The following is a 16,713-nucleotide window of genomic DNA, read 5'->3' on the forward strand; positions in this document are numbered from 1 at the left end:
CTGTCACCCTCCAGTGGAACCTACTAGTCCTCAAGCCCTACTCACACATACGCAGCTTCCAACCAGCTTTATGGAGACTTGCCTACAAAGATGAATAGACATCATTAAAAAAAAATTAAAGGGGCTCCTGGGTGGCTCAGTTGGTTGAGCATCCGACTTCAACTCAGGTCATGATCTCATGGCTTGTGAGTTCAAGCCCCGCATCAGGTCTGTGCTGACAGCTCAGAGCCTGGAGACTGCTTCGGATTCTGTGTCTCCCTCTCTCTCTGCCCCTCCCCCACTCATGCTCTGTCTCTCTCTCTCAAAAATAAATAAAACATTTAAAAAAAAAAAAAAGGAGCGCCTAGGTGGCTCAGTCAGTTGGGTGTCCAACTTCGGGTCAGGTCATGATCTCACGGTCTGTGCTGACGCTCAGAGCCTGGAGCCTGCTTTGGATTCTGTGTCTCCCTCTCTCTGACCCTCCCCAGCTCACACTGTCTAATCTCTCTCTCAAAAATAAATAAACATTAAAAACAATTAAATAAAAAAGAATGGACATCAAGTGGAGACAACAAAACACACAGGTAAAAGCCATCTGGAGGAAACAAAGTGAGGCACTGAAGAAAACTCAAACAAAGTAAATGAAAAATAAAAAATTCCATAATTCATGTCCTTATTGTTAAGAGAAGACATAACAACAATGTATTAAGAACAGAATGCTAGAGAAAGGGGGAAGAACAAAGCACAGGAAAGAGGGAAAAAAAGAGGAAGCAACTTAAAGGGGTAGGGGAGGAAAATGAGAGGGAAGGGAGAGAATCAGCAGCAGAAGGCGAACAAAATGGGATTGAGTGAGTAGGAAGGGGACGGTAAGAGAAGAAACAATGCCTGGAATTTAAGAAGCAAAACAGGTGAACATATGAGAAGGGGGGGGAAATAAAAGAGAGGGAAACAAACCATAAGAGACTCTTAATGATAGAGAACAAACTGACGTTGATGGAGGGAGGTGGGGAGGGGATGGGATAGACTGGTGATGGGCATTAGGAAGGGCACTTGTTGGGATGAGCACTGGGTGTTGTATGTGAGTGACGAATCACTCCTGAATTCTACTCCTGAAACCAATACTGCACTGTATGTTAACTAACTAGAATTCAAATTAAAATTTGAAAAGAAAAAAGAAATTAATGAAATTAACAAAAAACAATGACAACAAAGGTGAATGTCTGGAAATTAAAAAGTTGACAGATAATACTAAAGTACAATAGGAAAGAGGCACTTGCAGATCTCTGGTCACAGAAGTCAACTCTCTGTTGCAACCATCCCCCTCCCATTGCAAAAGTCTCTCTCCATGCACCACCCCCAAAAACAGTCTTTCCAAATTAAGTTTCTCCTTACTATATAAAAAAGAAAATAGTTCAAAATAGGAAGGTGAATCAATTTCCCAAAAAATAAAAAGGTTATACAAAGAGATGTGCAACCAAAGAAAGAGATGATGAAAGATCAAACGTTTTCTCCAGAAAGTGAGAACTGAGAGATCAAAGAGATAAGACACATTCCCAGGGGCCCACCAAATACCCAGGAAAATGAAAAAAAAAAAAAAAAACAAAAAAAAAAACAAAAACAAGAAAAAGAAAAAGAAAAAAGACCACACGACCCTGCATCATTGTGAAATTTCAAACCACTACAGAGAAAGAGAGCATTCTGATTCCAAAGCTTTTAGGAAGAAGAGGGGGTAGACGCAAAAGATTAAGAACAACAATAGTACCAAATTCTCAATGGTGATCTTAGAAGATGGAGCAATGGCTTCACAATTCTGAAGAAAAATGAATTTCAACCCAGAAATCTCTACCCAGCCAAACAATGTGTTGGTGGGATACAAGTAGTTTTAGACACCCACAAAATACTACCTCTTCTGTATCCTTTCTCGTGAAGCTACTGGAGAATGTGTGCCAGCCACCAAAAGAGGATGTAAGCCAAGAAAAAACATGAGACACGGGAAAAAAGAGGTTCAGTGCTGGAGAGAGTTAAAAATTTCTAGGATCACAGCTGCGTGGCAGGCTTAATGAGCCTATCTGTCTATTATAACAAGACAAAGGGCTCCAGGAAAAAAGTAGACTGACAGGTAATCTGACACAACTGGCACAGTGGAAAAGTGTATCAAAAGGTTGTGGGAAGAGAGCATAGGAAGATTTTGCTCAGTTTCTTTACACCTATTCTAATGGGGAAAAATAGGGCAATTATTATGTCCAGGAAAAAGAAAAGTTCTGAGAGGAAACATAATAATAGTATACTATTTGACTCAGCAGGAAGCTACATCAGAATCATAATTATTTCAACAAACACAGAGTATTGACTTAAGCAAAAATGGTGATATAATTAATTGGGAGGATGGGAGAGGGGGAGGTAAAGCAAAATCAAGGTGCTATAAAGAGAACTTAAATCCCACCTGCCAGTCTTTACTGAATCTAAACAAAACAGCATTAAGTATACATCTAACATTGAGAAATGTGATCACATTGAAAAATGTGGAGTTAGATAATGAAAGAAATACCAAAAATACCTGAAGGAGATCACCTCTGTGGAGAAAAAGCGGGAAAGGCCAAAGAAAACTTTTTGAAAATATATACTTTGGAGGCACCTGGGTGGCTTAGTCGGTTAAGCATCTAACTTCGGCTCAGGTCATGATCTCGAGGTTCCTGGGCAAGCCCTATGTCAGGCTTGCTGCTGTCAGCAAAAAGTCTGCTTCAGATCCTCTCTTTCCCTCTCTCTCTGCCTCTCCCCCACTCTCACGTGCTCTCTCTCTCAAAAAAAAAATACACATACACTTTGGGGCACCTGTCTCAGTTGGTGGAGCATGCAACTTTTCGATCTTGGGGTCATGAGTTCAAGCCCCATGTTAATTTTTTTTTTAATTAAACATTTTTTAATTAAAAAATAAAAATATATACTTTTAAAAACTGAGGTGAAATTCAGAGGATATAAAATTAACCCTTTTATTATTTTTAAAAATTTTTTGATGTTTATTTATTTTTGAGAGAGAGAGAGACAGAGTGTGAGTGGGGGAGAGGCAAAGAGAGAGAGGGACACAGAATCAGAAGCAGGCTCCAGGATCCAAGCTGTCAGCACAGAGCCCATTGCGGGGCTCAAACTCCTGGACAGCGAGATAATGATCTGAGCTGAAGTCAGCCATGTAACCAACTGAGCCATCTAAGCACCCCAAAATTAATCCTTTTAAAGTGAACAATTCAAGGGAGGTGGGTGGGAGATGGGCTAGATGGGTGATGGGTACTAAGCAGGGCACTTGTGACAAACACTGGGTGTTTTATGTAAGTGATGAATCACTGAATTCTATTCCTGAAACCAATATTGCACTGTATGTTTAACAGAAATTTAAATTAAAAAAAGAAAAAAATAAAGTGAACAATTCAGCATTTAAGTACAGTCACAGTGTTGTACAACCACCACCTCTATCTAGTCCCAGAACATTTCTATCACCCCAAAAGGAAACCTACATCCATTATGCATTCACAGTTCCCCTTCCTTCTAGGCCCTGGCAACCACCAATCAGCTTTCTGTCTCCATGGATTTACCTATTCCAGTGTATTATATAAAAGGATTCATACAATATGTGATCTTTTGTGTCTGGCTTCTTTCACTTATTTAAGTTTTCAAGGTTCATCCACATTCTACAATGAATCAGTACTTCATTTCTTTTTATGGCTGAATAATATTTGTTTATCCATTCATCTGTTAATGGACATCTGGGTAGTTTCCAACTTTTGGCTACTGTGAATAGAGCTGATATGAACATGAGTATACACGTATTTGAGAGTCTACTTCCTTTTGAATATAGGCGTGGAAATGCTGGGTCATATGGTAATTCTTAGTTTTTTTTTAAGGTTTATTTATTTTTGAGAGAGAGACAGAGCGTGAGTTTTGAGAGGAGGGACAGAGAGAGAGGAAGGCACAGAATCCGAAGCAGGCTCCAGGTTCTGAGCTGTCAGCACAGAGTGCAACGTGGGGCTGGAACTCACAAACCGTGAGATCATGACCTGAACTGAAGTCAGACACTCTACCAACTGAGCCACCCAGGCACCCCATATGGTAATTCTGTATTAATTTTACCCGTACATCTATGGTCAACTAATCTTTAACAAGGTTGCCAAGACCATTCAATGGGAAAAGAATAGTCCATTTAACAAATGGTGCTGGGAAAACTGGATATCCACACGTAAACAAATGAAGTTGGGCTCCTACTTCACACCATACATAAATATTAACTCAAAATGGATTGGAGGCCTTGGGGAGCCTACGTGGCTCAGTCGGTTAAGCGTCCTACTTTGGCTCAGGTCACAATATCGTGGTCTGTGAATTCAAGCCCCGCCTCAGGCTCAGTCCTGACAGCTGGAGCCTGCTTCGGATTCTGTGTCTCCCTGTTTCTCTGCCCCTACCCCGCTCGCGTTCTGTCTGTCTCTCTCTCTCAAATGAATAAAACATTTAAAAAAATGGATTGGAGGCTTAAATATGAGAGCTAAATCTAAAAACCCTCAGGGATGCTTGCATGGCTCAGGCCTCAGGCATTTAAATGACTAACGCATGGTTTCAGCTCAAGTCATAATCTCACAGTTTTTATGTTTGGGCCCTGTGTTGGGCTCTGTGCTGACAGCATGGAGCCTGCTTGGGATTCTCTGTCTCCCACTCTCTGCCCATCCTCTGCTCATACTCTCTCTCTCTCTCTCAAAAATAAATAAACATTAAAAAAAAAGTGAAAAGATAACTCCCCAAAACTGGGAGAACATATCTGCAAATAATGTATTTCATAAACAATATCTTCTTTATACCTGGAATGTATAGAGAATACTTATGTTAAATAGAGAAGGTCTTTTTTTGTTGCTTTTTTTTTAATGTTTGTTTATTTTGAGAGACAGAGAGAGAGACAGAGAGAAAGAGCACTTGAGCAGGGGGAAGAGAGACAGAGAAAGAGACAGAGAATCCCAAGCAGACTCCATGCTGTCAGTGCAGAGCCTGATAAGGGCTCAAACTCACAAACCACGAGATTATGACCTGAGCCAAAATCAAGAGTCAGATGCTGAACCGAATGAGCCACCCAGGTACCCCTGGAATATATAAAGAATCCTTAAAACACAGTAAAAAAAAAAAAAAAGGGGGGGGTGCCTGGGTGGCTCAGTGGGTTGAATGTCTGACTCTTGATTTCGGCCCAGGTCATGATCCCCTGGTCATGGGATCGAGTCCCACATGAGGCTCTGTGCTGAGCATGGAGCCTGTTTAAGGTTCTCTTTCTCTCTCCCCCTACCCCTCTCCCCCACTTGTGTTCTCTCTCTCTCTAGGATGGAAAAAAATAATAATAAAAACCAGCTAAAAAAAAAAAAGACACCCAATTAAAATGTGCAAAGGACCTGAAGAGACATTTCTTCAAGGAAGATGAACATATAACCAATAAGCACATGAAAAAATGCTGAATATCATTAGTCATTAGGAAACTGCAAATCAAAAGCACAACGTGGTATCACTTCACACCCACCAGGATGGGTATTAAAACAAAAACAAAAACAACAAGTGCTGGTAAGGGCAAGAATGCAAAGAAACAGAAGCCTTCATAACACTGCTAGTAGGAATGTAAATGGTACAGCTGCTGTGGAAAACAGTTTGGCAGTTCTTCAGAGAGTTAAACATAGAATTACCACATGACCCAGCAATACAACAGAAATGAAAACGTAAGTCCACTCAGACACTTGGACACATATGCTTATAGCAGCATTACTCACAACAGCCAAACAGTAGGAACAACCCAAACGTCTATTAACAGTGAAAGGATAAACTAGTTATGGCGTATCTCTATGATGGAATACTATTCAGTCATAAAAAGCAATGAAGTATTGATATAAGCTACAACTTAGATGAACCTTGAAAACATTATGCTAAGTAAAAGAAGCTACACACAAAGGTTACCTGTTGCATGATCCCATTTATGTGAACTATCCAGAATAGGCAAATCCATGGAGAGCAAGAGAGAAAGCATTATTAGTGGTTGCTAGGGGATGGAGAAGGCTGGAATGAAAAGTGTTACTTAAATGGTATGGAGTGTTCTTCTGGGGTGATGAATAGCTTTGAAACTGAAGGGAAATGCTGGTTGCACAGCATTGTGTATTCACTAAATTAAATGCCACTGAACTGTACACTTTAAAATGGTTAACTGTATGTCAAATGAATTTCATCTCCACTAAAGAAAAGAGAAAGTACTGATACGCGCTACATCAAGAATGAAATTTGAGGGGCACCTGTGTGGCTCAGTCGGTTAAGCATCCAACTTCAGCTCAGGTCATGATCTCACGGTTCGTGAGTTCGAGCCCTGTGTCAGGCTCTGTGCCGACAGCTTGGAGCCTGGAGTCTGTTTTGGATTCTGTGTCTCCCTCTCTCTCTGCCCCTCCCTGACTTGCACTCTGTCTCTCTCAAAAATAAATAAACATTAAAAAAAATTCTTTTTAAATTAAACTCGAACACATGCTAAAAGGAAAAATAGGCTGAAAGAAGCCAGTCACAAGCAAATCAACATTATACTATTCTGTTCATATGAAAGTTCGGATTAGAAATCTATAGAGACAAAAAGTAGATTAGTGGTTGCTTAGGAGTGAAGGTAGGTAGATGGGGATATGGGGTTAACAGCTAATGGGTATGGGGTTTCTTTTTGAGGTGATGAAAATGTTCTGAAAGTAACTGTGGTGATGGTTGCAAATATCTGTGACTATGCTAGAAACTATTTAACTGTACACTTTAAATGGATAAATTGTACAGTATGTGCATTATTCCTCAATAAAGCTATTAAAAAATAAAAGCTATTGTTATATATAACAATAAATTGAATTAATAATTTAAAATTTTCCCACAAAAAATCCCAGGGCTAAATGGCTGCACTGGTTTTTCACAGGATATAAAATTAATACACAAAATTAATTATATTTATGTACAGTAGGAACAGATCATTCAAAAATAAAATTAAAGACAATAATTCCATTCACAACAGCATAAAGAAGAATGAAATACTTTGAAAAAAAAGCATGAACCGTAAAAGAAAGAAATGATGGATTAGACTTTATCAAAACTAACAAACTTTTGTAATTCAAAAGACACCATTAAGAAAATGAAAAGAAAACTCAGACTGAGAGAAAATATTGGCAAATCACATGCATCTAGAATTTATAAAAAAATTTTAACAATCTAACAATAAAATGATAAGTCAATTCAAAGACGAGCAAAAGTTTTGTTTTTTTAATTTTTTTTTAATGTTTATTTATTTTTGAGACAGAGAGAGACAGAGCATGAATGGGGGAGGGTCAGAGAGAGGGAGACACAGAATCCGAAGCAGGCTCCAGGCTCTGAGCTGTCAGCACAGAGCCCGACGTGGGGCTCAAACTCACGGACCGTGAGATCATGACCTGAGCCGAAGTCAGACACTTAACCGACTGAGCCACCCAGGCGCCCCTGCAAAAGTTCATCAAATGTATATATCCATTAAGCAGATGGAAAGATGCTCAACATTAAGAAAATACAAATTAAAGTCACAAAGATGTACCACCACACACTTACTAGAATGGTTATAGTACCAAAGACAGGGCTATGTGTAACAACACAGATAAACCTAAACATAGAAAGACAAATACGGATCTCACTTATATGTGGAACCCAGAAGCAGAGAATAAAATGGTGGTTGGCAGGGGTTGGGAGTAAGAGAAATAGGGAGATGTTGGTCAAAGAGTACAAACTTTCAGTTACAAGATGAATAATTCCTGGGGATCCAATGTATAGCATGATGACTACAGTTAATAAAACTGCATTGTATATGTGAAATTTGCTAAGAGTAGATCTAAGAGTAGATCTTTTTTTTTTTTTTTTTTTAAGTAGGCTTCACACCCAGTGTGAGCCCAATGCAGGGCTTGAACTCACGACCCTGAGATCAAGACCTGAGCTAAGATCAAGAGTTGGATGCTTACCTGTTGGGATGAGCACTGGGTGTTGTATGGAAACCAATCTGACAAGAAATTTCATATTAAAAGAAAAAAGAAAAAAAGAGTTGGTTGCTTAACCAACTAAGCCACCCTGGCACCCCACTAAGGGTAGATCTTAAGTGTTCTCACTACACACAAGGAAGTTAACCATGTAAGATGATCAATGTGTTAATTAGCTTGATTATAGTAACTTAACAATGTGTGTGTGTGTGTATATATATAAAAAATCATCCTGTTTTATACCTTAAATAGTCTTTGTCAAGTATACCTCAATAAAGCTGTAAAAGAAAAAAAAGCCACTAATAAGTATTGGTGAGGATTTGGAGAAACTGGAGCCTTCACACATTGCTAATGAGAACGTAAAATTGGTGCAGCTACTTTAGCAAACAGTCTGGTAGTTTTTGAAAAAGTTTTATATACAGAAACTTTAACAGTTCCACTCTTAGGAATCTATCTAAGAGAAATGAAAATATATATCCACCCAAATACATGTATGACAATATTTGGAGCAGCATTATTCACAAAAGGCAAAAACTTGAAGTAACCCAAATGTCCAACCAGCTGGTGAGCAGACAAATAATATGTAGTACAGCCATACAGCAGAATGTTATTCAGCAATAAAAAGGAACTGAACTATTGATAAATACTATGACATGAATGGATGAATCTCAAAAGCCTTATGGTAAGTTAAATAAGCCAGATACAAAAGGCTATATATACTGTTTGATTTCATTTAATATCTAGAAACAGCAAATCTGTAGAGACAGAAAGCAAATCGGTGGTTGGCTAGCTGGGAGTAAAAATGGGGACTGAGTACAAAGAGACATGAGAGAATTTTCTGGGGTGATGAAAATGTTCTCAAACTGGATTGTTAGTGATGGCTGTACAGCTCTATGAATCTACTAAAAATTACATACTACACTCATACTGGGTGGACTTAATGATATATAAATTATATTTCAATAATACTGTTTATAAAAATAACTTTTAAAAAATTGCTAGTAAGCACAATATCCTATATAGAATCTCTCTTCCCATATATTAATCAGGTAATATTGTACAATTTATTTCCTTTCTATTATAATGTTTTACCATACAGTGGCCTCTACTGGCCAAAAGGAGAGATTTTGATTAGTTGCTTAAAAATCACTAGTTGCTTAAAGTTTTTATATTTATAATGTATCTGCTATATAAATTAGGTCAGGATTGGCTATGGTTTCTTAAAAGTGAAACCATATTAAGATATAAGGGCTGGGGCACCTGGGTGGTTCAGTGGGTTAAGCATCCAACTTCAGCTCAGGTCATGATCTCACAGTTCACAAGTTCAAGCCCCTCCTCCAGCTCTCTGCTGTCAACACAGAGCCCACTTCGGATCCTCTGTCTGTCTCTCTCTGCCCCTCCCCTGTTGTCCCCCCCCACCCAAATAAATAAATAAATAAACAAACAAACAAACAAACTTAAAAAACCAAAGATATAAGGTCTAAATTGTGCCCAAAGGAAAGCAGATGGGATAGAGTAGGAATGAAAGGACATAAGAAGCAGAAGCAAACTCACTGTTGCTATAAAAGAAACCTTGTAAGAATACTTTTTTTTTTAACTTATTTATCTGACTGATCTTTCGTAGTCAATCCAAAGACACATTCACAGAAAGATAAACGGAAAGCCCATTATTACAGGTTTATGATACATAAATAAAATGTAAATTAAAGTCACCGCCTGACTCTTTCACCTTTGGAAGGCAGAGTAACATGATGATTAAAAGAGCATGAGTAAAGAGTTAGCCTGGATTCAAATTTCGGCTTCAACATTTCCTCACTTTGTGACTTTGGGTTTATTATTTAATTCATCAATGCCTCAGTCTCCATTTTTATAAAATGGAGAAAATATTTTACCTCAAAGCATTTTTCAGAGTATTGTTCATCTCATAGTAACCATACAATGCATATAATGCATATAATTATTGTTATTTAAATTTAGAAATCGACAGTAAATTTTTTTTTAATTTTTTTTTAACATTTATTTATTTTTGAAACAGAGAGAGACAGAGCATGAATGGGTGAGGGTCAGAGAGAGAGGGGACACAGAATCCGAAACAGGCTCCAGGCTCTGAGCTGTCAGCCCACAGCCCGATGCGGGGCTCGAACTCACGGACTGCAAGATCATGACCTGAGCCGAAGTCAGACGCCCAACCGACTGAGCCACCCAGGGGCCCCGATAGTAAATTTTTAAATGATCTTTAAGTACAAAATATTACTTATTTATAAGATGCAAATTTGCCAACATTTACTGATCATCTAGTATGTACAAAGCACTTTAAGTTTTATAAGGAAATAACTGTTGGAATACTGAAACACTAAAAACACTATTGAAAATGACTAAAGAGAGGGGTGCCTGGGTGGCTCAGTCGGTTAAGCGTCCGACTTCGGCTCAGGTCATGATCTCACGGTTTGTCAGTTCGAGCTTCATGGCAGGCTCTGTGCTGACATCTCAGAGCCTGGAGTCTGATTCAGATTCTGTATCTCCCTCTGTCTCTGCCCCTCCCCCACTCGCACTCTCTCTCAAAAATAAATATTTAAAAAACTAAAAATAAATAAAAGAAAATGACCAAACACATAACTATTCATTAACACTGAAAGATGTTATATTAGTGAAAAAGATTACCAAACAGTAGTAATGCTATAATCCTGTTTTTATAAGCACATATGTGTATTTATTTTTTATTTTTGAAAAACACAATTTTTCTTTAAATGTTTATTTATTTTTGAGAGAGACAGAGACAGAACACAAGTGGGTTAGGGGCAGAGAGAGAGGGAGACACAGAATCCGAAGCAGGCTCCAGGCTCCAAGCTGTCAGCACAGAACCCAACACGGGGCTCTAACTCACGAGCTGTGAGATCATGACCTGAGCCAAAGTCAGATGCTCAACCGACTGAGCCACCCAGGCACCCCGAAAAACACGATTTTTTAAAAATGTTTATTTATTTATTTTTGAGAGAGTGAGAGACAGCAAATGCAAAGCGGGGGGAAGGCAGAGAGAGACACAGAATGTGACGCATGCTCCAGGCTCTGACCTGTCAGCACAGAGCCAGATGCAGGGCTTGAACCCACGAACCGAGACATCATGACCTGAGCTGAAGTTGGATGCTTAACGAACTGAGCCACCCAGGGGACCCATGTGTGAGTATTTATATACTCACTCACAGAAATATATATGACTCTAAATCAAAATCGACTGATGGTCATTTCTTAGTAGTGTGATAAAGAAGTATTTTTATTTGCTTTTTCTTAAGTGTATTTTCTGATTTTTGTACCATGGATATTTACTACTACTGTAAAAAAAAAAAAAAAAAAAAAAAAGGAAAAGTTGAAGGGACCTCAACCATTAGTAACACACACAAATTGGCTCATAAAGTATGTAGGCCATTAGCACCCTGGATTGGAGATGGAAAGCAAGACCTAGAAGGCACGGAGTATGCACTGTGATCTTCAATTTATGAAGATTAAAACAGAGCAAAGAATGAATAACACTTATAGATCATTAAGTGAATCTTTTTGATTAGAATGTTGTCACGTTAAAGTGTTGTTTCTAAAAAATACATGCGATAATTACTGTTTGGAGTAGCGTTCTAAGAGTAGAAAATTGAAAAAATACCCTTAAAGTTTTCTGGCACAGTTAAGAGGTACACGAGCAGAGTAGAAAACTACGAAGAAGATTCTCCTTGTTAGGGATGCCACAGAAAGCAGGCTCATGGGGCCATGGGAGAGGGCCACTGTTTCCTATTACAGTCACGGCAAGATTGAAATATGACCTTACTCTCAACAAATGGGCTGCAGCTGAGTGCAGCACCTTTGGTGTCCCAGGTGTTCTCGGAAAGGGTTTCTTAGTTCAACTAGTACAAATAAAGCCCACCTACAAGTCCTCTTGAATTACGTCTCTGTTCCTAATATTATCTTTGGGCTTCTCAGCCATGAAAAAAGGAAATTCTGACTTCTACTTCCCACTTGTTGGCTGAAGTAGAAGGGGCAGGAGAGGTTACTCGTAAGAGTAGGTACCAAACAGTAAGAATTACCTTCTGCAGACTATGTGCTCTTCAACATCAATAGTCGCTAAGGGTCTGCAGCTACAAAAACAAGTCTTGATTATTTGGAAAGGAATCAAGTTGGAACTAAAGTCTCCTTAAACACTCAGTAAATTCATAAAATTGAAAACTCACCTGAAAACATTTTTACAAAATCATCAGTAGACATACTCATCACCACATCTGCCTGATGAGAGGGCTCTCCATATCCAACGTTCCCACCTTTGCTTTTAAGATCAAGAAACCACGTTCCACCATCTTCACCTACACAAAATATAAAGATGTAGAAATAAATGCCAAAGTAGCCCTTTCTTCTTAAACTTAATAACTGCTACAGTTAAAATAAATGCTCTTTTCCAGGTTAAAACCCTCAGGCCTCTATCAAATTCAGCAAATATCCATTAAGTACTCACATGCCAGGCACTAGGCTAGGCTCTGAATACTCCGCAGTAACATGGTTCTTACACAAGAAGAAGTGGAAGGTTAATGTGGAGTCAGGCAAGACCAGCGGAAGGTGAGATTTAAAAGTCAGGTAAGCGGGTGCCTAGGTGGCTCAGTCAGTTAAGTATCCAGCTCAGGTCATGATCTCACAGTTCATGAGATCGAGCCCTGTGTCAGGCTCCATGCTGAGTGTGGAGCCTGCTTGGGATTCTCTCTCTCCCTCTCTCTCCACCCCTCCACCTGGTTATGCTTTCTCTCTCTCAAAGTAAATAAGTAAACACTTTGAAATGAGTAAGAGTCAGGTAAGAATTAGCTAGATGAGGAACTGAAAAACATATACTGGGACTGAAGGCAGAAAGAGAATGAAGAGTGGCATCAGATGAGCTCATGAAGTGGTCCAGATGCAGGGGGGGGCAGTGAGCCATGTAAAAGATTCACTGACTTCATCCTAAAGGGATAGGCTACGGAAGGAGAATGACATAAGGCTGGTATTTTCAATAAATCACCCTAAAAGCAGTGCAGAGAATATATCGGAGGGGGATGAAGAGGATGCAAAAGGCAAGTTAGGATGGTGTTGGGGTAGTTTGGGAACTTGAGGATGTATGCCTGGACCAGAACTGTGACAAAGGGAATATGGGAAAGTAGGCTTATTTGAGAATTTCAAATAAGAAACACAAGATTGGGTAAATGAATATGATGAGGAAAGGTATGGAGAGTGCATAAAAATGATTTGCTAATTTTTGGCTCAGGATACTGGGTAAAACTGGTGTATTTTTTACTGAGAGATGACTACTGAAGAAAAACAGATTGAATAGGTAGTGTCTGAGGCAGGTGTTGGGAATGGTGTGCTGTTTTAGGCATTTTCAGATTGTTGAGGCATTTTTGTGACAGCCAAGGGAAAATGTCAAATGAAGACTGACTAGCCTAGAAATATAGATACATAATCATTTCCTCTTTTTTTTTAATGTTTATTTTTTGAGAGAGAGAGAGAGACAGAGACAGAGAGAGTGAGTATGGGGGAGGGGCAGAGAGAGAGGGGGAGACACAGAATCTGAAGCAGGCTCCAAGCTCCAAGCTGCCAGCACCGAGCCCGATGCGGGGCTCGAACTCATGAAGCTGTGAGATCATGACCTGAGCCGAAGTCAGACGCCCAACCGACTGAGCCACCCAGGCTCCCCTGAGTAATCATTTCCTATGGTCATTGAAGCCATTTGAGTGACTGAGGTTTTCTAGGGCAAGTCTGTAACTGACAACGATGATTACAGACAGAGGAAGGAAGCGAGGAGAGGGGCTATCAGCGAAGTCAAGGAAGGGAGTATTTCCAGAAGGAAAGAGTGGTCAACAGTTTCAGATGCTGTAGAGTGGTGACAAGGTAAGAATGACAAAGGCCCACTGACGATATAGAAGTCACTGAGGACTTTGGTGACAGCAAATTCAATGGAATGGAGAAATATACCAGAGCAGAGTGAAGTGCACATGGAAATATATTTGGCTCTTAAAAGGGAGAAGAATGGTGGAGGCAGAAGTGGGGCTGGGGGTTGTGTTTTGATTTGAAAATGGTATGGACTTTGAGAATGTTAAAATACCACCAGAGAGTAGGCTGTAGGATGAGCAGGTCAGAGAGAGGGCATAATTACCAGCACGATGTCCCTAAGGAGGCCACAGGACATGGGATCTACAGCTTTGCTACTCAAAGTGTGATCTGTGGGGGTGTCTACGTGGCTCAGTGGTTAAGCATCCGACTTCGGCTCAGGTCATGATCTCGCGGTCCATGGGTTCGAGCCCCGTGTCAGGCTCTGTGCTGACAGCTCAGAGCCTGCTTCAGATTCTGTGTCTCCCTCTCTCTCTCCCTTTCCCCCACTTGTGCACACTCTCTCCCTCTCATAAATAAACATTAAAAAAAAGAAGAAAAGAAATGCAGAATTCAGACTCTGCTGGAGACAGGCTAAATCAGATTCTGCATGTTAACATGATCCCAGGTGATCAATATGAACATAAAAGCTTGAGATGCATGAATCTAGAGATGAACTCTGTTCTACCGGGAAGGAAGAAAGAATGATGCTCATAATGGCTGATTTGATATCAGATGGCAGGAAGCTGAAGCAATTTGTCTGCAAGTTTCTATTATCTCTGTGAAAGAGGAGGTGCGATTATCTGCTGACACTGGCAGGGATGTGGTGAAGGGAGAGCTGGGAGATTTGTGGAACACTGAGAAGGTTAAAAATAATTACTGTAGTGCTTTCAACAATAGCCAAAATTATGGAGAGACCCTAAATATCTATCAACTGGATGGATCTATCAATGGATAAAAATGTATGGTTTACATATACAATGGAATATTACTTGGCAATGAGAAAGAATGAAGTGATGCCATTTGCAGCAATGTGGATGGAACTGGAGAGTATTATGCTAAATGAAGTAAGTCAGCCAAAGAAAGACAGATACCATGTTTTCACTCCTATGTGGAACTGGAGAAACTTTAAGAGAAGACCATGGGGGAAGGGAAGGGAAAAAAAGTTACAAACAGAGAGGGAGAAAAGCAAACCATAAGAAACTCTTAAATAAAGAGAACAAACTGAGGGTTGATGGCAGCAGAGCAGGGGAGAGAGGAAAATGGGTGATGGGCACCAAGGAGGGCACTTGTTGGGATGAGCACTGGGTGTTGTATGTAAGTGATGAATCATGGGAATCTACCCCCAACACCAACAGCACACTGTATACACTGTATGTTAGCCAATTTGACAATAAATTATATTAAAAAAAGTTAGAAAAAATAAAATAAAAATAAAATAAAATAAAATAATTACTGTGAAAAATGAGGCAGTAAGCTTGACTACAGAAATAGAGAATTCTCAGGCACTGCTTAGACCCCAGCTGAAGAAGGGCAATGATGAATTTCTTTACTTTTTTTTTAAAGAACTTTTTTTTTATATGTTTATTAATTTTGAGGGAGAGACAGAGAGCCCACACATGTAGGGGAGGGGCACAGAGACAGGGAAAGAGAATCCAAGCTCTGACAGTGCAGAGCCTGATGGGGGGCTTGATCTCATGATCCGTAACATCATGACCTGAGCTGAAATCAAGAGTCAGATGCTTAACTGACTGAGCCACCCAGGTGTCCCAGTGATGAATTTCTACTGGTACAGATCCACTGGGTGGTGTGATGGGTTTTTTCCATTTCTCCAGGAGGACTTGGCAGCCTGGGTACAACTGTGGGGCAGTCACATAACGTGATTCATCCAGGATTAGGCTTTTGACAGATGGTGACATAAGCACAAAAAGTTCAGGAAATTTAGGCTACAGGCAAGAGAGTGATTAAAGCAATGGACCATGGGTTCTAAAGGGTAAAAAGGAAGAAGAGATGAAACAGGGGAGGCAAAGGATAAAAGAACTGATAATGTCAAAGTTTGCATTCAAAGGAACTAAAGTAGCTAGTTCTCAAAACTATCATTAATATGTGTTAATACTATGTTGAGAAGAAAACTACTGAGAAGTTTGAAAAAACTGACTACATGTAGACTGACCTAAATAATTCCAAAGATAAAAATGGTAAGGTGCTACGGCTAATGATAAATTACTGTATTATACTGCCTGTCATGATCCACATGCCCTCCTAAACAGAATTTTCTCTCAATTACATATGCCAAAAATGTATTTAACACTGACAGTATAGGTAACGAAATTTTATGTTTATTTATTTTTGAGAGAGAGAGAAAGAGTACAGTTGGGGAGGGGCAGAGAGAGAGGGAGACACAGAATCTGAAGCAGGCTCCAGGCTCTGAGGTGGCAGCACAGAGACTGACACGGAGCTCGAACTCACGGTTTGCCAAAGTCAGACGCTTAACCAACTGAGCCACCCAGGCACCCTGCTATTCTTGAATGTCTACATTCTAGGGTTAAGGGTTCTGGATACAGCCAACTATCAAGGTGATTACTACTGGAGGCTGATTTTCTGCCAAGGGACATACTCTACTTTGTTTCACAAAAGTGCCAAATTACTAGATATGATTTTTACCTGAGAGTTCAAACTGATAGATTGCTTGAGTGGCTTTAACGACGTCATCAGTGAGAGAGTCCTTAACAATTCTAAATGTTTCTTCCACAGCTCCAGAACGTGGTTTTGGTGGTGGCTGTGGCTTCTCTTCTTTGAGTTCCGGAACAGCACCTATAAAACATTATTGATATAAATGTCT

The 16,713-nt window shown here is 39.7% G+C and overlaps 1 protein-coding gene across 2 annotated transcripts in view; it reads right to left on the reverse strand.

Annotated features, from left to right (window-relative positions):
* The window catches only part of HSDL2 (hydroxysteroid dehydrogenase like 2), a 65,158-nt gene that overhangs the window by 2,929 nt on the left and 45,516 nt on the right, over positions 1–16,713 (reverse strand). For both annotated transcript variants that reach the window (XM_053204785.1, XM_015068654.3), the window contains 2 exons: positions 16,536–16,685; positions 12,215–12,343 (listed from right to left, as the gene is read on the reverse strand). In XM_053204785.1, the coding sequence (XP_053060760.1) occupies positions 12,215–12,343; positions 16,536–16,685 (279 nt within the window). The remainder of the gene's footprint in view (positions 1–12,214; positions 12,344–16,535; positions 16,686–16,713) is intronic.

The sequence above is a fragment of the Acinonyx jubatus genome, chromosome D4 (genome assembly GCF_027475565.1).
Source record: "Acinonyx jubatus isolate Ajub_Pintada_27869175 chromosome D4, VMU_Ajub_asm_v1.0, whole genome shotgun sequence".
NCBI classification, from domain to species: Eukaryota; Metazoa; Chordata; class Mammalia; order Carnivora; family Felidae; genus Acinonyx; species Acinonyx jubatus.